Here is a 25,671-nt window from a genome sequence, read left to right as displayed (position 1 = left end):
GAATACGTAATATAAATGATTGATTTGTGATATAAATAGAAAATGTATTGAGTTTACAGACAGAAGGTGGTAGAACCCTTTGTGGTTCGACTCCGGCGGCACCACCGCCACACCTATTTCTACCTAATAACAGCAGTGTTAAGCGCTGCTGTATTCTGGTTTGATGGGCGTGGTAAAGGAGACATATTTTTCCGAGGCGTTCCAGCTTAGTCCTTAGGGGTAGCGGCGCAGCTGTGGCCGAGCTCAGGTAGGAACATCTAATCCTATCTGGGGTTGATTACATATATCCATGGGTGGCAATAGCCACTTACTGCGCTGGACTGCATGCTCGTCTGCTACTCCTATATCATAAAAATGATGGATAGAATGGTCGTTTCCTACATAAATACTACAAAGAAATACAATCAGATCTAAGTCTATCGACTTATACCCACTAGTATGTGTCTGCGACATTTTTCCACAACGCTTCACACACGGAAGTGAATGGGGTTGTGTTTAACGAGATTACAGCCGCTAGGCATACGTTTGCATAATAACTTACACATGTTACTCAACCCGACTTTACCGTAATATGCATAAAAGCATCGCTTTGTTATTGTATTACGTACGAGCTGCGTCAGTCGCTTAAAAGCGTGAAAACAGTAAATTTCATGGGTGTTTTGAGCGGAACCCTATATTTTCGAAAATATAATAGCCAAATTTACTAACTGACTTATAACATCAGCTAACTGACATATAAAGTCCCATTAAAATCAGTCCAGGCATTTTGAAGATAAGCTGGAACAAGCAGACGAACAAAGAGGAAGATACAATTTTTTTATAAAGGTTGCTTAGTTATAAGTACCGTATATAATTTCATACGAACTTAATAAATGGCTGTCGTTGACACTACAAACAGACACTTCAATTTTATTTATTTGAATAATATATAACTCAAAGGTGACTGACTGACATAGTGATCTATCAACGCACAACCCAAACCACTGAACGGATCGGGCTGAAATTTGGCATGCAGGTAGATGTTATGACGTAGGCATCCGCTAAGAAAGGATTTTGATCAATTCTACTCCCAAGGGGATAAAATAGGGGATGCAAGTTTGTATAAATCTTCTTAGCTAATAATATTACTTCGTAACGCGAGCGAAGCCGCGGGCAAAAGATCGTTTGAATAAAGGATCACGATTTTAAATTTCCGATACTAACATTTCTATTGAAATTGACATGATTCGTATTCTGACAAATCGTTAGAGCTTCAGCATATATGTTACTATCTATAAAGAATCTATCGAAAGTACCGGATACCTTTAAAAGGCTCCCCCTCGTAAACAACAAAAAAGGTCCTCCCCCTGTCGAACTACTAGTTAATACTGGTTACTAGAATACTGGTTGTGCTACGATACTATATAGAGTGTATACTATACTACTATATAGCAGAGCACGTTTCTTAACCACTAGGCTATGTGGTTAAGAAACGTGGTCTCTCGATCGAGGGGTCCGAGGTTCAAATCCCAGGCACGCACCGCTGATTTTCAAAATTATGTGCGTATTAGATTAGAAATTAATTATCACTTGCTTAAACGGTGAAGGAAAACATCGTGAGGAAACCTGCATACCTGAGAGATTTATAAAAAAAAACAATCAATCAAAAAAACAAGGGTATGTCAAGTCTACCAATACGCACTTGGCCAGCGCGGTGGACTATGGCTTAATCCTTCTCATTATGAGAGGAGACCCGTGCCCAGCAGTGGACAGTAATGGGTTGATGATGATGATACGATACTATTATTTTGTATTGTAAAAAAGGGAGTTTCTTCTTCATAAAAAGTAAAAGTAGACATCCCAATAAGGAGGAATTATACACCATCGGACGAAGACACGGGCGAAAGTTAGTTATGAATATATGCAATAGAAACAGCGCATACAATTACTGATGGAAAATAAAAGTATTAGTAGAAGGTAGCAAAACCTTTCGTGGTTGGACTCTGAATGCACGACCGCCACACCTATTTCTGCCTAATACCAGCAGACTCTAGGGTAGTATTTTGGTCGGAAGGGGCGGGCCAACCGGGCATCCGGTCCTGAGAGGACCTCAAACTCGCACAAGGAAATCGTTAATCCTGATACTTGACGAATTGAGAATGGTACAATGGTGATAACTGTTCAAAATCTTAAAATAATCAGACCGTTCAAAGTGGGTAAAAATCGTGATCAAAGATTGCAAAATTTGAACGGTCCAATTACTTTAAAATTTTGTACAATGATCAGGAACCGATGACAATACACGATTTTAATAATTTTATCCCATTCCTCTCATCAGGATCGTCAGGATTAACTATTTCTTTGTGCGATTTTAGCGTGGTTTTTAGTATATAAACTATTTTTTTTTTTAGTTTTCTTACCGACCCTTAATATCACATAACATTTTGTTATTATGAACTGATAAATAATTTTGTTTTCCAAATGCAAACCTATAGCACTATCGCGTTAAGCAACCAGCGCTCATGGTTCAGTGGCGCTCGCGCACCGAAAACGATACGTCATTAAGCAATAGGTGTCGATGACCGCAAGTTATAGTTATATTATTATGAAAGTTTTTGTGTTTGTAAAATTAACGACTAAATGATACAAATGCTAAGTAAAATAAAAGTTTTGGTTGAAGGTGACAGAATCCTTTGTGGTTCGACTCCGGTGTCACCATCGCTATGCCTATTTCTGCCTAGTAACATCAGTTTTAAGGGCTACTGTATTCCGGTTTAAAAGGAGAGACACTTATTCGAAGGGTTTAAACTTAGTCCTCATAAGTAGCAAGGCATCTATTGCCGACCTCGGGTACGTACGGGTTGATTACAGATGTCCATGGGCGGCAGTAGCCACTAACCATCAGGTGGACTGCATCTTAGTTTGCTACATTATAAAATAAAAGTAGAACTCAGGACTCCCAGCAAGATGGAATAATTGGCCAAGTGCGAGTCGAACTCTCGGGGGGTTCCGTACCACCAAATTTTCATTTATTTTTTAATTTTAGTAAGTTTTATCATAGCATAGAAGTAAATGCAATGATAAAATTATAACTGTCTATATATTACGGTTCATTAGATAAAGCGAAAAACGCCGAGAAATAGCGGTTTTTTGTATGGAGACCCCCACTTATTTTCAAGATTTTTTATTTTTAGTATATTTTGTTATAGCGGTTTCCATTATAAATACTCTGTAAAAATTTCAAATGTCTATGTATTACGGTTCAAGAGATACAGCCCTGTGACAGACGGACAGACAGCGGAGGCTTAGTAATAGGGTTTCCTTTTTAGCCTTTAGGTACGGAACCCTAAAAATTAGGAGAAAGAAAGAAAGAAACATTTTTATTCGGATAAATTGCAACACAAAAGAAATATAACGGAAAGACAAATAAAAAATTAAACAAAAGAGAAAAAAAAACATCCATTCAATTCTTACTATGATCCTATAATAATAATTCTATAAAAAATATGATTCTATAATAATATATTAATAATAATTAAAACCTATTTTCTTATAAAACAATTCCAATATGTACCTACGTAACATATGACACTGTATGCTGACAAAATGCATCATCGTTGCGCCAAGATTTCTTATCTGTACCGATAAGCGAACAATACGGATGCCCTTATCACTAGTACTTAAGGTACATTATCCCTTACTAAGCATCCACTTCCGTCATACAATGCCAAGTGATATATAAGTAGGAAAACAATACTGATATTATTTATATAGTGGATTGTTTGTGTTTTAACTTGTTTTTGTCGTACAAATTAGTTATTATCTTTTAATAATTTATTAGTGTTTGTCTTATATATAAAATTCTCGTGTCACAATGTTAGTTACTGTACTCCTCCGAAACGGCTTTACTGATTTTCACCAAATTTTATATGCATATTCAGTAGGTCTGAGAATCGGCTACTATCTATTTTTCATACCCTTAAGTGATGAGAGTTGTTCACCCTTAACATATTTTTATTTATATGGCAACACAACGTTTAGCGGGTCAGCCAGTTTTAAATAAAGAAGCATGTATTACACGACGATGCAGTTCGCCTGATGGTAATTATTCACATCTGAAATCAACTCCTTATAGAGGTTTTACCTGAAGCTGATCACATATGCGTTGTCACTTTTGAAGACTAAGATGGTAGCCTATGTAAGTACATACATATGTAAGTAGTAAGTTAGCACGCATCAACTAATCAACGAAGTTAAGCAACGACATGCGCGGCCGGATGTTGGATGGGTGACCGTTGGTGTTAAAATTTCATACAAGTTTCCGTGCTTCTGAGCGCACGTTAAAACGTCGGTTCCGATTGTTATCATTGGATAGTTGTCACACATCGGGGGCCTTTTAAATGTTTTATCTACCAAGATTGAAGCAGCATGGGGGAGACTAGGCCTCCCCTAGTTGTGGGCATCCGTGCCCAACAGTGGAACATAAAAAGGGATGTAGCAGCTATACCAAAAAAAATCTATAATGGTGATCCATTAATTAGTAAATTTACGATTTATATTTTGAATTTAAAATCAAACAATATAATATGACTAAGAATACTGACTACCAAAATCTATTTTCGTTGTAAATTTACGATTAATATTAATACATAAATTTACGATAGAAATTATATTCTGAATTTAAAATCAAACAATATGTGACTAATATACTGACCAATATACATAACTGATCAATGTAATTGACTAATATAACACCAAAACTCGTTTCGTAATGCATATTGCAGAGATAACAGCATTGTAAATTATGTTATCACTGTAGTACTTTGTTTACGTCGCAATAATGCTTATCACTTTGTTTTTATTTGTTTATATTAAAACCTTGGGGTAATTAGTTAATGAGATGAATGAACTTACTTTAATCCAATTATGATTAAGGAAATGTTTTTAAATATTACGTGTTTCGTGGATGCCGGCTGATTCACATTTTTTATAATATAGGAGTATCAGACGTGCACGTAGTCCACCTGATGGTAAGTGGCTACTGCCGCCCATGGATATCTGTAATTAACCCCTGATAGGATCAGATATTCCTACCTGAGGTTGGCCACAGATGCCCCGCTACCCTTGACTAAGCTGAAACGCCTTGGAAAAGTATGTCTCCCTTACCACACCCTTCAAACCAGAATACAGCAGCGCTTAACACTCCTGTTATGAGGCAGAAATAGGTGTGGCGGTGGTGCCGCCAGTGTCAACCACAAAGGGTTCTACCACCTTCAATACTTATTAAATCAAGTTATATCTCAACAAAAAGACAAACCCACTAAGTTTCTTATTGCATCTTCTCAGTTGAGATCGCGTTACGATCCGGTAGTAGTTTAAGAAAAAATATTGTAACTGACAATTTGTAAGTACCTCCGTAGGGCTATACAAATATGTCCCTGTAGTTCCGGGACCAGAATAGGACTACGGTATCCCCTGCCTGTCGTAAGAGGCGACTAAAAGGGGGCTTTCGGTGTTGCGGGTGGCAAGAGTGGGAGCTCTATACGCCCGACGGGACGGCGGTTCTTATGGAGATCTCGGAGACCTCTACGCAGCGCCGACGAAGGTCACCGGGGAGGTTTTGGTGAGATAAAAGTCCCAACCCCGTCGTCGCTCACAAAAGGTACCCAAGGGCGTCGGGTACCTTTTGAAGGATTCCCCATCGTCAACAAAAGAGAAGGTCTATACAAATAAATATATTTCATACAAAAATGTGTTCAAAAGTTTAGTAACATCACAGTACCACATTTTGTCATGTACAATGGTGAGATAACGCGTTATCTCGTATCGCGTTTGTGTTAATCACGTTCTGTAATATTTACTTATACAGTTAATTAGGGGCAATTAGCGGCTACACTGGTAACATAATTAGTCATTTTTAATAGCTTCAGCTATCTGGTAACGTAGGTGTAGTCCGCGTACAACTGCTAGTCCGCTCTGAATATAGAAATGAATCGCGTCGCCATAACAAATTGTATGACTACACCTGCTCGCAACAACTTCAGAGCGGACTAGCACTTGGACGCGGACTATACAAATCATAAGTTTTTCGCTGAAATCTGACTAGCTTTGAAAGGTAGTAGAGACCCTTTGTGGTTAGACTCCGGCGGCACGGGCGACACACCAATATCTGCCTAATAACAGCAGTGTTAACCGCTGCTGTGTTCTGGTTTGAAGGGTGTAGTAAGGGAGACATACTTTTCCGAGGCGTTCCAGCTTAGTCCTCAGGGGTAGCGGCGCATCAGTGGTCAAACTTAGATAGAAATCTATCTGGGGTTCTTTACAGATGTCCATGGGCAACAGTAGCCACTTATCATCAGGTGGACTGCATGCTCATTTTCTACTTCAATATTAGCTAGCAAAGTTAGTTTTACGAGTCACATCTCATAGGGAACATAGCGACGTAGCTAGAATGGCTGCCAAATGATGTTACACTGCTTGGCAACATCAATAGAATAAATAAATGAATGGACAATCAACGTCGTCATGGTGTCTCCGTAAGGAGTAACTACAAATATTTAGAATTCAAGTATTAGTATTAAAATATTTTGCATCCGATAAAAATCGTAATTTTTCGGACAGACTGATAAAATAATAAAAAAGGGTTTTTTAATGATATTGGTAACGGAAAAAAAGTTTCAATTAATAGTGCGAAATAATACTAATTTATAATAAAATAATAATAGATAATAATAAAAATAATCTGAGATTCTCAAACCTTTTTGGACAAGCAAAGTAAAAAAAAATATTCGTAAGACAGAACAAAATTCAACAAACCTACTATTTTAAAAATCCATCGCAATCGAAAAAAGTGGCAAATACAGTCAAAATACAAATTTTTATTTAAGCCAAAAATAAAAAAAGATATATTTTTTTATAAATATGCCTCTTCATACATAAATTTGTTTCCAACCCTTTGAGGAGTTTCATTAAAAATAAAGAAAATTTATAACAACAAACAATATGTAAGAGTACCTGGATAGAAAGTCTCAATATCATAATTAAAATCGCTGTTACGTCGAAATTTAATCAGTAATCACCGAATTCAATCAGAACGGTTTAATTCAATCAGAATCCAATCAGATTGAATTGCAATCACTACATTGTTTTACGTAGACCATTCTATTGTTAAGAATGATTCACACACACGACGAACGAAACTTATAGACTCCTAAAAAGTAATGGTGACTGTACTTCCCTCTTAAGGAAGACATACTTATCCCAGGCGTTCTAACTTAGTCCTCAGATGTAGCGACGCAACAGTGGCCGACGGCGTATAGGACTCTTATCTGGGGTTGATTACATAGGTCCATAGGCGGCAGTAGCGACTTACAAACAGATAAACTACATGCTTGTTTGCTAGTACTATTATAAATTACTAGCTGACCCGGCAAACTTTGTACCGCCTCAAAATCTATTTATCAAATATATTTCATATAAAATATAGCCTATGTTACTCGTGGATAATGTAGCTTTCGAATGGTAAAAAAAAAATTAAAATCGGTCCAGTAGTTTTTGAGTCTATTCATTATAATCAAACAAACTAAGTTTTCCTCTTTGTAATATTAGTGTAGATAAAAATATGTATTCTAAATTCCAAACGTCATTAACTTGCGGTGGTCGTGCAATTTAATAAAAGACAGATAGAGATGAAAGAAAGAAAGCATTTTCTTTCATTCGTTATCATTTAATTGCATAAACTAGCAATTATTATGAAAACTATTTATTTTCAAAGACCAGATAGGACGAGACTGAAGGCTATAAAACACATATTTTCAACACAATATCGTGAAAAGTCGATCGTCGTGGTCGTCACGAAATGTCGTGTCGTGGAATACATAACGCATGTTTGCATGACCAAATAATTATCGCGACATCGTGACTTCATCATGAAGAGTTGGTGACTCTCTTTAATGTTTTACGATTCTGGGAAAGGGTATTAGTGGAATTTACTTTTTTTATATAATACAGGAGTAGCAAAAGAGCATGCAGTCCACCTGATGGTAAGTGGATACCATCCGTCTGTCCAGGGACATCTGTAATTAACCCCAGATAGGATTAGATAAGTCTACCAATACGCACTTGTCCAGCGCGGTGGACTATGGCCTAATCCTTCTCATTATGAGAGGAGACCCGTGCCCAGCAGTGGGACAGTAATGGGTTGCTGATGAGGATTAGATATTCCTACCTGAGGTCGGCCACAGATGCGCCGCTACCCCTGAGAGCTAAGCTGGAACGCCTCGGAAGCGTATGTCTCCATTACACACCGTTAAAAACAGAATACAGCAGCATGCTGTTATGAGGCAGAAATAGGTGTGGCGGTGGTGCCGTCGGAGTCGAACCACAAGGTGTTACCTTCAAACTTTGATATATATGAGATTACCTAATCAATATACAAATATATTCTCAAAATAATGACTGTCATTTGACAAATGCAAGGAAGTGTATGACTTGCTTTGTGATTGTATTTGGTTACTTTTTAATACATAAATATGTAATCAAAACAATAACATGACTGTCAATATTTCATTTGACAAAACACACATAACTGTCATTATGTCATTCAACATTCATGAAAGTCGACATGACTCAGGGGTCTATTAAATTACCTCATCAATGTACAAAATGAACAGGAAAATATACCGAAATATTATACTCACGTTTTCCTGGAATAAGTCTCGGACTGATTGGAGGACGATCTTCAACTGAAAACGTACTGTTTAAATCCGTATCCTTCCCTATATTATTATTGTACTTTTTCACACTTTCAGCCCAATCTTGTATCCAAGTTTTGTCTCCTTTGCATCTATTTAGGCTTAGATAAGACAATTTACCGACAACTTGGTCCTCCGAACTGTCCTCTCTTAGCGCTTTGATGTTGTTTAAAACTGTGCTCTCAAACTTTGTGTTGTCTAGTAACCCTTTGCTTGGTAACGAGACAGGTACCGAGGATTCTCGTGATAGCCTATGAACGTAATCGGTCTGGTCTATATCTGATTTCGTTAAACTACACCGCCTTCGAACCGGCATTTCGATTTTGATTGGGAACTTAGAGCTTAAGACACCTGATGTGGTCACCGATGTGAAGCTACCTACATCAGGTTCCTCCTCATGCTTTGGTGGAGACTTAGCAAATGTCTTTTCCGTGATAGTCCTGACCCGATTCTTAATCTTCTCTAAATAACTCCGAGTAGATTTTATTTGTTTCGATGTTTGCGCAGCTAAATCATTCTCATTCGGAGATTCGTAACAACATGATATTTCTAGCACATTCTTGTCCTTCGATACCTTGTTCGGTAACTCAATAGGTTTCGTCATTGATAACGGACTCCTTAAAGCAATGTCCCTTCTAGGTTCTTTAGTGATCACTCTTTGATTGGGAAAGTCGAAAACTAAATCTGGTTCTACTTCTTTATGACTTTTAAGGGATTCCTCGATCGCTTCATTCAATAAATCAGCACCAAAGGTCCTATCTATACTCATCCTGGCTTTCTGCTCCTCTGTATAATTATCCCCTTCTATCGTATAAGTACCGGTTGAGGAATTATTCGACTGCCTATCTATATCATCGTCTATATACAAGTGCTCATGTTTAGGAGGGCATTTCTTGAACAATAGGTCCGGGGTTTCGGACATGGCCCTTCCTTTCCTATTTAGCGGACTTTTGGACGGCTCCGGTGTGGATAAACCGTTGTCTGGAGTGAGAATATCTAGCTCCGGACTTGATATGTCTGTTAGCATCACACCTTCAGGACTCTGGTCTATGATATCGGCCATTGGGTGTTTGCTGTGGTAACTAGAAGATAGGTTACCGTAGCTGGGTGTACGGTGGACGTCTCTTGCGTAGGAACTGTTTGGTGTCTTCAGGGGAAGGTTGAGAGTTTGGCGGGTAGTAAAATTGTCACTTCTGGACATTATGCTATCGACTATGGGGCTTCTGGACGTACGTTTTGGTTGGAACAAGTCGGCTATGGGGGATTTGGCGTGTCGGTTTGTTATTGGGCTGGTTATGTGTGACTTATCTTGCGCTAGAGGACTGCTGCGTAATCTTACGGAGCTGGAAACGCCGCTGTCTTCCTGGTCGGAGGAGAAGTAGCCTTCGGAATTGTAGCCTTGGGCTTTCCGTGGGAGCTTCCCGCTCATCGGTGGCCGTTGGGGCGCTGGAGACGGTCGTGTAAGACTCGCAGACATAGATTGGACTCGTTGATGCCGGGCTTGCGACTTCTTCGCTAGCTCCTCCAAGCGCTTATTATCAACGGGCTTCGTGTCTCCGAAATCGATGGTGAATGCCATCGGATGGGGCTTCGGGGTCCCCGGCTCGGATTTCTCCTCCTGACCTGCCGCAACATCATCGCTCGCCTCAGTTTTCGCATTATCACCGTCCACCACACTTTTCTGCCCTTCCGATATAGGGCTAGACACGTCTTCCACAATAACACTCATATTCAAGGATTTAGTGACATCATATTCACAAACTCAGCTTTCGATTGCAACTGCCTTTGTTTCACAGAATGAAAGTAAGAAGCACTGGATAGGAAAATATAAGAAACGTATTCGAAAAGTGGAACGAGAGCTAAATAAATTACAAACTAAAATATTCGACCGTGATTTGGTCGCATCGCGTTAAAACATTTGGCTGAAAACGATCGCCAACGTACTCGCGACGGAACGAAAAAGACGAGTGTTTTCCGATTATTGCGATTCGGGCGATTACATTGAACTGCATTTCATTGAATCCTATTGGTTCAATGTTGGCAACATTGTCAGAAATGTCGGAATGCATTTGTTACGGCCAATTAGAATTACATCGCGATTTATGAGAATCGATTGGATTGGAGCTGTAAGGAATAGTTTTTGTAATAAATAAGTTTGTTTCGTATCAATATATTTTATTATAAATATATGTAGTTATTGAATAATTTTACATTGTGATTATGTTCTGAGTCTTATTTTAATTATAAGCCAAGAATAAAAAAAACATTATTCAATATTTTATGTTATTTCTGTTTTGATTTTTGATATAATTCGTGTTTCCTATTGATTATATTAATTAAAATTTATTATGAAATTAATTTATAAATATACTTATTTTATAATTCATAGTAGCAACATTATCCGACTAGAGATGTGCCGAGTCAGGTCGACTCGAGTCAGTACTCGAGTACTTACATAAACTCGCATACTCGAGTACCAATAGTGATACTCGAGTACCAGTAATACTCGAATACTGACGATACTCGTACACTACAACTACTACTCGTACAAGTGAAAACTTGATTAATTTTGTGTAGTGAGTGGCGTTTTTTTTTTTTTGCTCTTCCGTGCTATTGGTCTGTATGTTGTGCAAAGTACTCGAGTACTTTGTGAATACTTTGGACTCGAGTACTGACTCGATTCTTTTTTATATGAGTACTAAAGTACTCGAATACCAAAAATGGCCGACTCGGCACATCATTATATCCGACTGTCAAAATAATGCTGTTTCTTTGCACGCATGTAAGCGGCACGTAACAATGTATTTGTTTAATATTGAAAGATAATTATATCAAAATTTATTTGTTCATTACAAAGTACAAATGAAATTAATGGTTGATTTATACTTAACTTTGAGTTACATTTCATTTTAGTCAAAAAAATACATTTTTGATTTTTAGATACGACAAGAACATAATCTCCACATTACGTCTAACGAAAACGAATCAAATGACACCTGTCACGTTGAAATACGTCACAATTGAACTTGGGAAAGATGGCAGAGGCCGCCTTTTCCGACGATGGGAAATATTATTCTACAATAACCCAGGACGGCAGACTGCGAATATGGGACACAGAAACCAACGCATTTAAACAGGAATACACGCCAGACTTACATTTAACGTCCCCGCCGTCTTGTTTACAGTGGATATGTGTCAGTCAAAGCGCGGTAAGTGAGAAATCACACGTGGTGTTGATATTTTATCTTTATTCTCAACAAGTAGTTGTGTTATCTATAAAAAGTGCTTTAATTCGCCTTCATAATACTAAAAACTACCTAATAGGTACGTATTATGTGGTTTTTAGTTAAAATTTACAACAAAAATAACCTGTTTTCAGACTCCGAAGGGCGCGCGACGAAAATCAGTCAGCGAAGCAGAGACACAATGCGTAGCGCTCGGCACAAACAGTGGAAAGATCCTAATATACTCCGTCTCACAGGCAAAAGTCGAAACTGTGTTATCAAATCAGAATAGTGATGGCTATAACAATAAAATTACGTCTTTGGACTGGCATAAGAAGTATGGGCTGTACAGCTGTAATGGGGATAATTATGTGTATGAGTGGGACTTGCAAAGCGCATCTGTTAAATCTAAGTATAATGTAAATGTTGCCGGTAAGAATAAACAAGGGAATGCTGTTAGTGCTATCAAAATCGTGCCACATAGTGAGGTGAGTGGTTCCTATGTTATCATATTGTTATAGTTTTGTTTTATGGTGGTAGTATGTGGTAGTATGTATCCATGACCTTCCTTTTCGCTATCGTCATTTGTATATATGTCAAAGATATTATGTTCGCTTTCTACTATCAATATTTATTATCCTGTCATTTGCTTCATGTGTTTGTGTTTATTTCTCTTTTTGTTGTTTGTGTACTATATTAACTATACTATGATTATTATTCCTTCCCTAACTTGATACACACTTCCTACTTTCCTCACTACCCTCCTTACCTTTTCCATGCATAGGTTGTCTGGAAGAGATCGCTGCTTAGCGATAAGGCCGCCTATTGCATACAATTAACTAATATAATTGTGTACTATTGTTATGTTCTATTGAAGTGTGCAATAAAGAATATCTATCTATGTGGTATGACACCAGTGGTGTGGTACCACATACACACACACACACACAATTTTTCTGCCTATAATAATTGAAAAATGTTGCTGTGTTCTGGTTACAAGTAACCATTATTAATGATTGATCTCTTCAATATTTACCAACCAATGATCATAATCCAACAATGCCTTGGATGAAGTAATTGTCAACAGTCAATCTTTGATAGGAATGAATCATTAAATAACTTTATTATATTAACTGAAAAATATTTACAATTATAATTAAACTTACAGAAAATTAAAAGAAATAAATTAAACTATAAATATAAAACAACTTATTTTCAAAATTTACATATATACAAAAATGAAAAACAAAAATATAAAAACACTACCATAATAATTGTCACCATCACTGTCTTTGGGCAAGGTTCCCAAGACGCTGGCAGCATTTTATAGGAATGACATGGGATAAAATGAATTTACGCATTATAAAAAGCTTTCTATCTTAGTCTCAGGGGTAAAAGATCAGAAGTTGACTTCCAGTATTACAATAAAACTATCATATGATGATTACAGATGTCCATCTACTACCAAGTTCGGGCAATTTATTATGTATTATGCACATAATAGCAGTGATAGCCTAGTGGTTAAGAAACGCGGCCTCTCGATCGAGGGGTCCGAGGTTCAAATCCCAGGCACGCACCTCTGATTTTCAAATTTATGTGCATATTAGAAATAAATTATCACTTGCTTAAACGGTGAAGGAAAACATCGTGAGGAAACCTGCATACCTGAGAGATTTATAAAAAATCTTAAAGGTATGTGAAGTCTACCAATACGCACTTGGCCAGCGCGGTGGACTATGGCCTAATCCTTCTCATTCTGAGAGGAGACCCGTGCCCAGCAGTGGGACAGTAATGGGTTGATGATGATGCACAGATCAGTTACCATCAGATGTAATGTAATACATATATAATTGTTCACTCCATTTAAACCAAAATGGCCATGTCACACCTGCTAAACTAAAGTGAAGCTTTTCACTTATGTTAGCATTTTTTTTTATAATATAATAGTAGCAGACAATCATGAAGTCCACGTGATGGTAAGTGGCTACTGCCGCCCATAGACATCCATAATCAACCCCAGATAAGATTAGACCTACCTGAGGTCGATCACAGAAGCTCTAGCACCCTTGAGGACTAAGATTATATCATCATATCATATTAGATCATAACTTTAATACTAGAAATAGAAATAAATTAGCAATTCCTAAACATAGATTATGCAAGGTGGCTAGATCTTTCATGGGTAACTGTATTCGCTACTACAATAAAATACCTGACCACATTTTGAATCTCATAGAAAAAAAGTTCTAACATGTCATTAAACAAATGCTATGTAAAAAAGCGTACTATAAACTCAGTGATTATTTGACTGACAAAACGGTGTGGTCTGAAGTAGTTCCAGCTCCACATGTACCATTAGGTTAAGTTTAACATTGTAAAATCCAATTTTTATAAAAGATGTGTGTTATGGAGTTTCTTTCGCCGCTTCTTCTCCATAACGAAACACCTTGTGAAGTGGTGGTAGTTTGACATTCAAAAAGTGCTCTGTAAAGAACCAATTTTGAATAAAAAATTTTGATTTGATTTGATTAAACGGCTCAAAAAAGTACGTCTCCCGTGGCACACAACCCTTACTACATGCTCATTACAAACATATATATTTTCGTAGCATTTTCGTAATATATATTATGTATATTAAAAATAAAAACATTTCCAGAAAACTCCAGCAAAGTTTCTGGTAGCAGCATCGTGGCAGATCCGAGTGTGGAGGCTGCTGAACTCCGAAGCCACGGTGATCAAGTGTCTCGGCCACAACACAGCGCCGCGGGCGTTGCTCACGCTGGCCAGTTTGAAGAACACGTGCTGGCTTATTGAGGGCTCACAGTAAGTTGTATTATAAGTATGCTTATGACAGATTGCAATAGCATCTGGTTTAAAAAAAAAATAAGTATGCTTATATTTCAAGAATGTCTCTGTTGAGTCATTGGTCATTTGACGACCTGCGTGGCGGAGCAGTCACCATGTTGGTCTGACGTGCAGAGGATTCCGGGTTCGATCCCGAGCCAGACAGTTTTCTAATGATGAATTTAGATTTCTGTTTCTGGGTCTGGGTGTTTGTGTATTTGTCTATGTGTGTGTCCATGGCACCCACGATACAGGGAATCGTAGTTTGGGGCTGTGAGTGTAGTATTGCTGAATACGGGTCTCCTTTCAGAGTGTCTCTTTTTAAATCATAATCTACCATGCAGCCAATTACAGATTGGTAGACATCAAACACTCCATTGATTTTTTAATATAAAAACACTTAGGCAAGTAAGTTTTCTCCTTGCTTTGGTACTAAATCAAGTGATAATTTCTTCATATCGATGACGAATTGGCAATAACTCGTAACTCAAAAAACGCTACTTTACATAAGAACAAAATGCTACTTTAAATAAGAAGAAACGCTACTTTAAAAAGACATAGAATGTATTGCCACACTTAAATATTTTGCTCAATTTTGAACCTAAGGACCTGGTGTCTTAAGGACGACATGTCATTTTAATGTGATACGTCATTTTAAGTCCAAATATGCAAAAATCGCTTTTTCGTAAAAAAAAAAGATATGAGTTATTGCTACTCCATCGTCGATATATAAGTGTAAAATGAGACTTGCTTTCCTGGAATTTGTACTTGCTGAGATGCCAAGTTTCAACCACTATACCATCACTATCTTTTATAATATTAGAATATCTATGTTAAAGTTAACTAATTGTCCATCAGGAATGAACGTCTCCTAGCATTCTGGGACGTAACAATCACAGAAGAACACCTACCACAGCAAAACGGTGAAGAAGTGACACCAAGCAAGCGACAGCGGAAGAAATCCCTAACCGCCAACATAGTCCCAACACCGACATACAACTTTGTGCTGGAGGACGCTCCGAGGATAGTTGACGTGGAAGTGAGGGCGGAGGGCGAAGGGAACAGGCTGAGGTTGGCAGCTGCGACAAGGAGTGGTGTAGTGCACTATTACGGACATATGTTGAATGGGTAAGTAGTTTTTTTAGCTTTTACCACACTTTTTTGAAGGTGGTAGAAACCTTTTGTGGTTTTACTCCGGTGGCACCACCGCCACACCTATTTCTACCTAATAACAGCAGTGTTAGGCGCTGCTGTGTTCCGGTTTGAAGGGTGTGGTAAGGGAGACAGACTTTTCCGAGGCGTTCCAGCTTAGTCCTCAGGGGTAGCGGCGCATCTGTGGCCGACCTCAGGTAGGAATATCTAATCCTATCTGGGATCTAGCCGCCCATGGACATCTGTAATCAGATGTCCATGGGCGGCAGTAGCCACTTACCATCAGATGGACTGTATGCTCGTCTGCTACTCTTATATTATAAAATAAAAAAAAAAACTTTTATTAGCTTGACCTGTATGTATGTATGTAACGGAATCTTTGAACTTGATTTTTACCCACTTTGAATGATCTGAATCATTTAAAATTTTAAACAATTATCAAGAACCGATGACAATACACAATTAAAATTATTTTATCCCATTCACCTTATCAGGATTAACGGTTTTCCTTGTGAGATTTTTGCGTGGTGGTATTTTTGTGTGGTTTCTTATGTAATAAAATATTATCACTTTCAAATACATATGATACTGATGTTTTAATAACTTTTGAACCTATTATGGGTAGAACATGGCTATTTCTTGTGCAGCATTTGTTTTTATTCATGGTGATAGAACAACTATAGTACCAAGAAGGAACTACTGTCACATCTTTTTGTAGCGTAAAGCTGTTCTTGCTTTTCGGTGGAAGAGTGTCAATACCAGTAGACTTACAAATTAGGCAATCATCTTAGTATGCAGGGGTGGTTATGCATATGTGATCATCTTCAGATAGATCATGTGTTACAGATGACCATGCACAACAGTGACCATTTATGTCGAACCAGCAGGTGGTATAGTCCGCGCCAAATTGCTAGTCCGCTCTGAAGTTGTTGCGAGCAGGTGTAATGATACAATTTGCTATGGCGACGCGATTCATTTCTATATTCAGAGCAGACTAGTTTTACACGGACTATGCCAACTGGTGGACTGCAACCTTTCTACGAATATCATACAAAAACTCTTCAAATTTAATTATCTCTTCTCTCCTTACAGAGCATCATCAAAACCAATAAAGCCATCAGTGACCATCCAAGTAACTACAGCGGATGCCCACCCACTACCACTCCAGTGCTGTCGGTTGCCACCCAGCGGAGACCTAGTCCTGGGGTACACGAGTGGACCTGCGTTGATCTTTGAGAAAGTTGTAAGTTTTATTTTAAATATCCTTTTATGCCTTCTGGGCTTATAAATACTTTAAGCTCCCTGTGTTGTGGATACTAAAGATTCACATATAAGAAGTTACGACACAATCTGTTAATGGGGTTCGAACCTCGGAGCCTTCGATCTAGAGGCCGAGTTTCAACCGCTTAACTATCAATACTTAGATGGATCGTGCATAATCTAATTGCAAATGGTTCCCTTACAGACCCCGGACACAAAAACAAAGACACAAGTACTAATCCGCGGTGACGTGTCGTCAGAATCAAAGAAGCTAAAACAGAATGACGTGAACAAGGTCCGTTCCGACCAAAGGAAGGAGGAGGTGACATATGTGGAACCGATGGGAGGAGTGAGCAGGAAACGGCCCACACCGGGGGGCAAGGTTAGTTTAAATAGGTTTTTTACCACCCTTTTATTAGTTTGACCTGTACGTATGTACGTAACGGAATGTTTGAACACGATTTTTACACACTTTGAATAGTCTAATTAATTCAAAAGTTTGAACAATTATCAAGAATTGATGACAATATACAAATTTAAAAATGTTGTCCCATTTCAGGATTTTTTTCTTATCAGGATCGTCAGGATTAAAGATTTTCCTTGTGCGACTTATTTTATAGTATTGAAGTAGTGAACAAGCATGCATCCAGTCCATCTAATGGTAAGTGGCTACTGCCGCCCATGGACATCTATAATCAACTCCAAATGAGGTTAGATTCTTACTTGAGATTGACTAGAGATGCTGCTACCCCTGAGGGCTAAGTTAAAATGCTTCAGATAAGTATGTCTAGGTTACCACACTCTTCAAAGTAGAAAATAACAGCACTTAACACTGCTGGTATCAGGCAAAAATAGATGTGGATGTGGTGCCTCTCGTGTCGAACCATAAAGGGTTTCTACCTTCAAAAGTTGTGTGTGTATTCAAGTGTATTCAAGCATCAATATTATACAGTAATATTGATGCTTTGAATATGTAACTTTTACCTTTTTTATGAAATTAAAATATCAAACAAACTTGCAGTTCTAATGATAAGTCACTTCTGTATTTAAATATCTGTAATCAACTCAATATACAATAGGTATAATATTTTATTTATAAAATGTATATAATACATTCTAGGTGGAAGTATCAATGGAGGCGAGATTAGCTAACTTAGCACTGGATGTGAAGAGTCGGAGTAAATCCGCCGTCAGTCAGAACCTAACCAAATTGCTAGTACAGGGACTGCATTCTAAGGATAAAGGGTAAATAACTTTTTTCTTGATAAATTTAGCTTTTTAGATATATAATCCTCGTCTGCTACTCCTATAAATAATAATAATATAGAAGTAACAGACGAGCATGCAGTCAACCTGATGGTAAGTGGCTACTACTGCTCATGGACATCTGTAATCAATCTCAGACAAGACCAACTTCCCTCCTGAGGTCGGCCGCAGATGAACTGGTATCCCTGAGGACTAAACTGGAATGCCTAGGGAAAGTATACCACAGTTCCACTTTTACAAACTTTGCAATGTTTCACTTCTTTCAATATGGATTTCAAACTAAAATTAATTTATATTTATCTCTTGTTCATTATCTTATTGTATGGGAAACTCCTTTTATTTTCAATCTCTCTCATTTAATAGTTTTTCTTATTATAGCAGCCACTATTATACATCCTCTGTAAAAATTGTAGCTGTCTATCTATTATGGTTCAAGAGTTAGAGCCCTGAGGCAGACAGACAGGCAGACGGACAGACAACAGAGGCTTAATAATCACATTCCGTTTTTATCTTTTGGGTACAGAATACTAGAAATGTCATAGTAGTGACGCAATAACTAATAAATAGGTGTATTTCTCAGGTTAATACTGATGGTGCTACAGAAGGACGATCCCGCTGTGGCAGCGCGGACAGTGGCCTCGCTGCCCGCTGACTATGTGCCACAGTTGTTGGAACAGTTAGCCGATATGGCCACTAAGAAAACCAGCCAGTGAGTAGTATTTATTACTCCTTGTATTAAGTTATGCTCGTGCAGTTCATAATAAACTGTGGCAACTTCGAACTACTCGTAAAGAGATGGAGCCACGAGGCCACGATTCTTAAACACGCTATCGACTTTTTCTTATATCTCGTATATACAGGGTGAATTTTTCAAACATGCCTTCAGGGCCAAATCCCAACTATAATATTAGAAAAAAATTCTGAAAGGAGTTACGAGTTCTTGGAGAACAAAACGTCTGCTTTGGAATGATTTGAAATTTAGGCCAAAAAAATTTTAAATTGAATTGAATTAAATTGAATTGAATTTGAATAGCAGGAACTTATCTGTCAAGTTAATATGAATAAATATGTATTTTCTTCAAATTGAGGCTTTTCCTTTGATTTGTTATTTATCATTACTTCCCAGAATTTGATCTTTATAAACGACACTATCCACCCTGTATACAACCTTCGAATTTAAACTGTCGTAATACAGCCTCCCCGGGTATGATTACTACAGGGACCTTACCGTTACCTTACCCTTACCTTACTTTACTTTACCCTTTGCCAAAAAACCATTATTGTGGTGATTTCTTTACTAGACATAATCATAGTCGTCGTCCATCCTATTGCTGTCCCACTGCTGGGCACGGGTCTCCTCTCAGAATGAGAAGGATTAGGTAATAGTCCACCGCGCTAAGCAGGCTAAGTGCGTATTGGTAGACTTCGTATATCACTATTTGAAGGTGGTAGAACCCTTTGTGGTTCGACTCCGGCGGCACCACCGCCTCACCTATTTCTACCTAATAACAGCAGTGTTAAGCGCTGCTGTGTTCCGGTTTGAAGGGTGTGGTCAGGGAGACAGACTTTTCCGAGGCGTTCCAGCTTAGTCCTCAGGGGTTGCGGCGCATCTGTGGCCGACCTCAGGTAGGAATATTTAATCCTATCTGGGGTTGATTACAGATGTCCATGGGCGGCAGTAGCCACTTACCATCAGGTGGACTGCATGCTCGTCTGCCACAAAAAAAAAAAAAAAAAAAAAAAAAAAAAAAAAAAAAAAAAAAAAAAAAAAAAAAAAAAAAAAAAAAAAAAATCACTTAGTACCTTTTTTCTCAGGTGTGCGGTTTCCTCACGATGTTTTTCTTCACCGTTTAAGCAAGTGATAATTAATTTCTAATATGCATATAACTTTGAAAAATCAGAGGTGGGGATTCGAATCTCGGACTAATCGATCGAGAAGCCAAGTTGCAACCGCTAGGCTCAGTGCTCTATCTCTCACCTTTATTTTAGGTGTGTCCCTGCTGCAGGGTCCTTAAGTGAAACAAATATACTTCAATCCGTATTAAAACAATCCTTCAGTCCGCATTGACGTTTATATATATGCAATTTATATTAAACGAGCTTTTGCCCGCGGCTTCGCACGCGTTACGAAGTAATATTATTAACTAAGAAGGTTTATACACACTTTCATCCCCTATTTTATCCCCTTGTCTACCCGCAAGGGGATAAAATTGATCAAAATCCTTTCTTAGCGGATGCCTACGTCATAACACCTACCTGCATGCCAAATTTCAGGCCGATCCGTCCAGTGGTTTGAGCTGTGCGTTGATAGATCACTATGTCAGTCAGTCACCTTTGAGTTATATATATTTAGATTATGGACCATTTCCATTCCAGATGTGCATCAGTGTGTACATGGCTCTCAGCTGTACTGCGTTCACACTCGGCGTTACTGCTAGCCACTGCTAACGCGCCCACTGCGGACCATCTCACACAACTACTCGCTATATTTACGCACAGGTACTAATATTTTTATTATTAACCGACTTCAAAAAAGGAGGAGGTTTCTCAATTCGACCGTATATATATTTTTTTAAATTTATTATTTTTTATTATTACAAAATATGTATTAATATTATTACCCGCAACTTTGCTCGCTATCTGAGGTTTACGGCGGACCATATCACACAACTGCTCGCTATATTCACGTACAGGTACCAATATTAACATTACTAGTTTTTGCCCGCGGCTTCGCCCGCGTTTAAAAGTAAATAATATGACATACATAAAACTGAAAATTCGTACCTTCATTGGAACGACAGTGGCACCGTCTGGCGAAAATTGGTCGTACCAACTCTGGAACCTTCGTGGGCTCATAGACAACAACTTTGCTAAAGATCATCACTTGATCAAATGCATAGTTTACGATTCAATCCTTACTAATAGACAGACAGACAGACAGAGTTACTTTCGGATTTATAATATTGTTAAGGATTACCCGCAGCTTTATCTGAGGTTTCGATCTGTCCCTCGAGAATAATATTAGTTAAAATTAATTTAATCGGAGTAGCAAACAAGTAATAATAATAATAATCAACTATAAGCAATCAACTTGTAACAATAAGTAATCAACATGCAACAATAAGTAATCAACTTGTTCAGTTTTGTCTATGGTTCTATGTATTAATTATCTGTCGTTGGTATTAATTTTAATCTGTAGGATTAAAAGCATGGAGATTTTAGTTTGAATTAGTTCGTTGTAGTGTCGTTGTCGTCGTGTCGTTCGCGGTGGTGTATGCCGCCACCGGGATAAACTTGTTCGAGAAGCTTCGGAGTCGTCGGTCGCGCTCGCGCATATTTGTCGTTTTAGTTATACTCCGAAGTAGAAGCCACTATTCGTATTCGTAGCGTTTCCTTTAAATTCACGTTAACTTCATTGTTCGCGGTGCAACGTGCTGTAAGATCGACGCCACGTGAGAAGAGGAAGAAGGTAGAGGTAACCGGTAGACCATTCCGAGGTAAGACTAGCTAGCTCGAGCTTAGGGTGAGTTGAAGGTGCCTTATACCTAGTACAAGAGGCTGCGCCCATCAGCAGCAGGTGAGTGCGTGACCCTATAGCACTTTGCATCTTATTTTCGTATATACAGTCCACTTAACCTCCTTGGGGACACGATCATCTTGTCCATCGAAGAGAGGAACATTCGGTTCCTTATTTGTTCTAACGGCCGCGAAAAGTAACATTTTCGGTCTCGGAGCCGAATTCATAACATTTTTGGTCTTCGAGACGTATTCATAACATTTTTGGTCTTCGAGACGTATTCATAACACAACTCTATTTAAAACAGGTTACAGATGTGTTGCCAATTGCCACTGAGCCATAAGATGTTCGCCTTTTTATCATATTTGTAGGCAAATGTAAGGTAGTGTAAATGTGAACTGTCTTCATACTTAGACTTTAAATTTCGCGATTTACATAAAAAAGAATAAGCTACTAACCCACGTAGTGGTGCTGACCATATCAATCTGATATACAGAGGATTATAGGACAACAAAAATCAAACATAAACTAAAACATAAACTAAGATTGTGGCTAATTGACAAATGTTTTTACAATGTGCAAGAATTTCTTGACATAAAATGATTAAATTATTCAGTATGTAATATTAAGTTTTATTAAATTGAAATTTTATTTTTGTATAAGTGGCTAAAAGTCTTGACATTGTAATTATAATGTATTCTAATTTATTAATTATGATATTTGTGTGTATAATTTTATATTTAAATAATAATAATAATTGATCCTGTAATTTTATTAATAATTTTGTACGTCAGTGATGACAAAATGTATATGAAGCATTTTACAAAATAAATTTGATTTGATTTGAAAAAAAAAAAAATAGGATCAGACCCCGGCCAGACACAATTAAGATTTGTGTACTGGGTCCAAAGTATTAATGTACTTGTCTTTGTACATCCATAACACACAAGAAAACTATATAAAACTTCATCAAAATTCTTTAATCTGAATTCTGAAGTATATTTGACCTAATTTTATGTCACTATAAATTATCATGGATATATTTTTCTAAACTAAATATTTGTTACAGGCGGTCGCACCTATGTCAGCTACTTAACCTCAAGGGGAGGCTTCAGCTCGCCGCAGCACAAAGAACCGAAAGAGACACCGAGATGGAGGATCAAGAACCAATTCTAGATTATAATGGTAATTAGATATCATGTACACTGTGGTTATGTATAGAAGAAATATTTTCTATGAAATCCAAATTATAAACTAGAGGTTCTGTAATCAAGATTAGTTAGCTACCTCTTAAAATTGAGTATAAAAACATTGTCTTTCTACTGAACCAAATATTTCAAAACCAGAACACAGCAACTGCAACACTGCTATTGTTGGCCCTGGCCCTGGTATGGCCCTGGTTTGATGTCTGGTATGATCTGACGGATCACAGAAAGGAGTTTGCTTTTATGTCAATTCCTCATAAATCATAATAAACGGAGGCAAATTAAGATTTTATATTTCGTGTATTCAAGTAATCTGGTATACATTTAAATAAGGTACATATTGTAGCTACTTTTCTGAGGCATTCCAGCTAAGTCATTAGGAACAACAGTGCATCTGTGATCAACCTCAGGTAGGAATCCAATCTTACCTGAGGTTGATCAGATGGCAGCAGTAGCCGCTTACCATCAGACCAAAATACAAACTCGGTATAATAGTTTCTTTTATACATTATTTTAATTTACCATCACGTTGAATTAGTACAATTCACTTGAAGAATTATGATTATTTATTGACCATTGCAATGTTGTCGTAGACACGTCATCAGAGGAAGAAATGGAAGTGTCGCAGTACCAATCGGACAGTGAGCGCTCGTGGCTCGACGACGCGCGGAGCGACGACAGCGGTCACGAAGAGAATGACTGACCAAAATATATTTTTAGAAAATATTCCTTGTTTTATTTGGGTGTTGCAATTTGGTTTATTGAAACATTATTTTTAATTGTCTAACCTAACGATTAAGCAGACGTGCTATCTCCTGGAAAGTAGTCAACGCTGCCTATGGACATTTGCAACATCAGAGGAGTCGCCAATGAGGCTTTGGATGAGAGCTCTTTTTGCACCTTTTTTGAAGAGCCCCATGTCATAGCGCACCGGGAATACCTCAGGAGGAAGCTCATTCCACATCTTACACGTTCGTGGCAAGAACGTCAGTGCAAACTGAACCGTTTATCTTTAGTTTGTGTTTCATTGATTATGATGGTCACTTAAATAGTAAACAATTTGTGTAGGAACGTAGCGAAAACCAAATGATATATGTATGGTCTACTCTACTCATTAAATGCTAGTGCTTACTTAAGCCTTGTATTCATTAGGCAACATTTGTTTATAAACAAGTTTACCGCAAACAATGTTTCTGAAACTTTGCAGTCTACATTTGTCGATGTTGTCCGAGGAGGTAGTGATGCTCTCTGCTGCTTCCGTAATAATTCATAAGTGTTAATAGAAAAAAAAATCATTTTTGTTTTGTAATGTAAGGTAATGTATGCTTAAGGTTCGAGTAAAATAAACGATCATAATCTTCGAGTCCTGATTTATTACTAACTACTCAATACTTTCAATACATTCGATCATACTAATCATAGGGCATCGCATAGTACACCACAGTTTTTTTATTTTCTCGGGAATATTGTGAGCGTAAAATATGCGTCTTGGTGTCTACCTCCTTTTGCGAAATATTCAATTCTGCAGCAATATCGGCCCAAACATCATTTTTTTAAATTTATTTTTATATTCTTTATTTGAGACATCCCAAAGTATATTATACTGTTGCTCTATGAGCATACGATATCTGGTCGTTGAACCACACTATTTCCATGTTTATAAACAAGCGCAACACACGTCCACATCTGTCAACTGCTGTTTATAAACTTAATGTTGCGTCTTGCTCCCCAATTCCCCATTCGACGTGGAGAGCACAGCAACATGTTTCAGAAACAATGTTTCATCACCTTTGTTTATAAACTGTTTACAGAGATGATGAAACATTGATAAACACTGTTTATAAACAAATATTGCCTAATGAATACAAGGCTTTATACTCGTAGACTACCCTATACTGCAGGTAACGATATTGGCGATTTCTTGCAAGATTTTGTCTCCAATGGATGGTATTTGTACCACAAAAATTAAGAGTACAAGATTATTTGCGTTTATAAATGAAACCTACTTTATTGTCTAGAACTCTAGACAATTGAGTGATCATAAAATATAGTACATTACGATACGAGGACGAAAAATTTTTTTCTGACAAGTGTGAGTTTGCAGGCCGAGCCGCAGGCGAGGACTGCAATCACACGAGTCAGAAAAACATTTTTCGTCCGCGTGTTGTATAAAATTTTATATTACGGGGTCGGAAATGGGGGTTTTGCGCACGCGAAGCGTGCGTAAAACGTCAATTTACGCACGCCGTGATATAAAAGCTTTTAAATTTTTGCCATTTAGAAGTGGGGTTTACCAATCGGTATGTCTAACCAAAATAGCCTAGGCTTTCCCAGGTTTAATTGGATGAGGTTTTCGTTATTTTACATAGATTGATCTTTTACATCCATCTCTGTTTGAGGCCATTATTGACCATTGGCCTTTAGTCTAGATCCAAATGTGTAAAAGAGTAGAAAACACAAGAAAAATTCAA

The 25,671-nt window shown here is 37.8% G+C and overlaps 2 protein-coding genes across 4 annotated transcripts in view; one reads left to right on the top strand and one right to left on the bottom strand.

Moving 5' to 3' along the window:
- The window catches only part of LOC140745930 (uncharacterized), a 73,326-nt gene extending 62,566 nt beyond the window's left edge, over positions 1 to 10,760 (bottom strand). For all 3 annotated transcript variants that reach the window (XR_012102717.1, XM_073077894.1, XM_073077893.1), the window contains exon 1: positions 8,679 to 10,760. Coding sequence is in view for 2 of the 3 variants with exons in the window: in XM_073077894.1 (XP_072933995.1) it covers positions 8,679 to 10,461 (1,783 nt within the window). In the remaining variant the exon portion in view is untranslated. The remainder of the gene's footprint in view (positions 1 to 8,678) is intronic.
- Positions 10,761 to 11,735: 975 nt separating this feature from the next.
- Positions 11,736 to 23,926, top strand: LOC140745929 (WD repeat-containing protein 43). Its single transcript, XM_073077892.1, has 11 exons — positions 11,736 to 11,941; positions 12,112 to 12,444; positions 14,613 to 14,779; positions 15,659 to 15,928; positions 17,045 to 17,195; positions 17,418 to 17,594; positions 18,333 to 18,457; positions 19,059 to 19,187; positions 20,855 to 20,977; positions 23,065 to 23,180; positions 23,794 to 23,926. Exons 1-11 carry the CDS (start codon positions 11,768 to 11,770, stop codon positions 23,901 to 23,903), a joined length of 1,875 nt encoding a protein of 624 aa, XP_072933993.1. The 5' UTR covers positions 11,736 to 11,767; the 3' UTR covers positions 23,904 to 23,926.
- The last annotated feature ends 1,745 nt before the right edge of the window (positions 23,927 to 25,671 follow it).

Source organism: Epargyreus clarus, unplaced genomic scaffold (genome assembly GCF_041222505.1).
Source record: "Epargyreus clarus isolate Ecla_fem2 unplaced genomic scaffold, WU_Ecla_fem_2.2 ptg000011l, whole genome shotgun sequence".
NCBI classification, from domain to species: domain Eukaryota; kingdom Metazoa; phylum Arthropoda; class Insecta; order Lepidoptera; family Hesperiidae; genus Epargyreus; species Epargyreus clarus.
This window is presented reverse-complemented; position numbering and strand designations above follow the sequence as displayed.

Bases quoted from the DNA above. Each gene is read 5' to 3' on its own strand.
- LOC140745929 (XM_073077892.1), top strand. From the start codon at position 11,768: ATGGCAGAGGCCGCCTTTTCCGACGATGGGAAATATTATTCTACAATA. The intron at 17,196-17,417 runs GTAAGTTTTATT...GTTCCCTTACAG, and splicing joins CGTTGATCTTTGAGAAAGTT to ACCCCGGACACAAAAACAAA. The intron at 20,978-23,064 runs GTACTAATATTT...TATTTGTTACAG, and splicing joins CTCGCTATATTTACGCACAG to GCGGTCGCACCTATGTCAGC.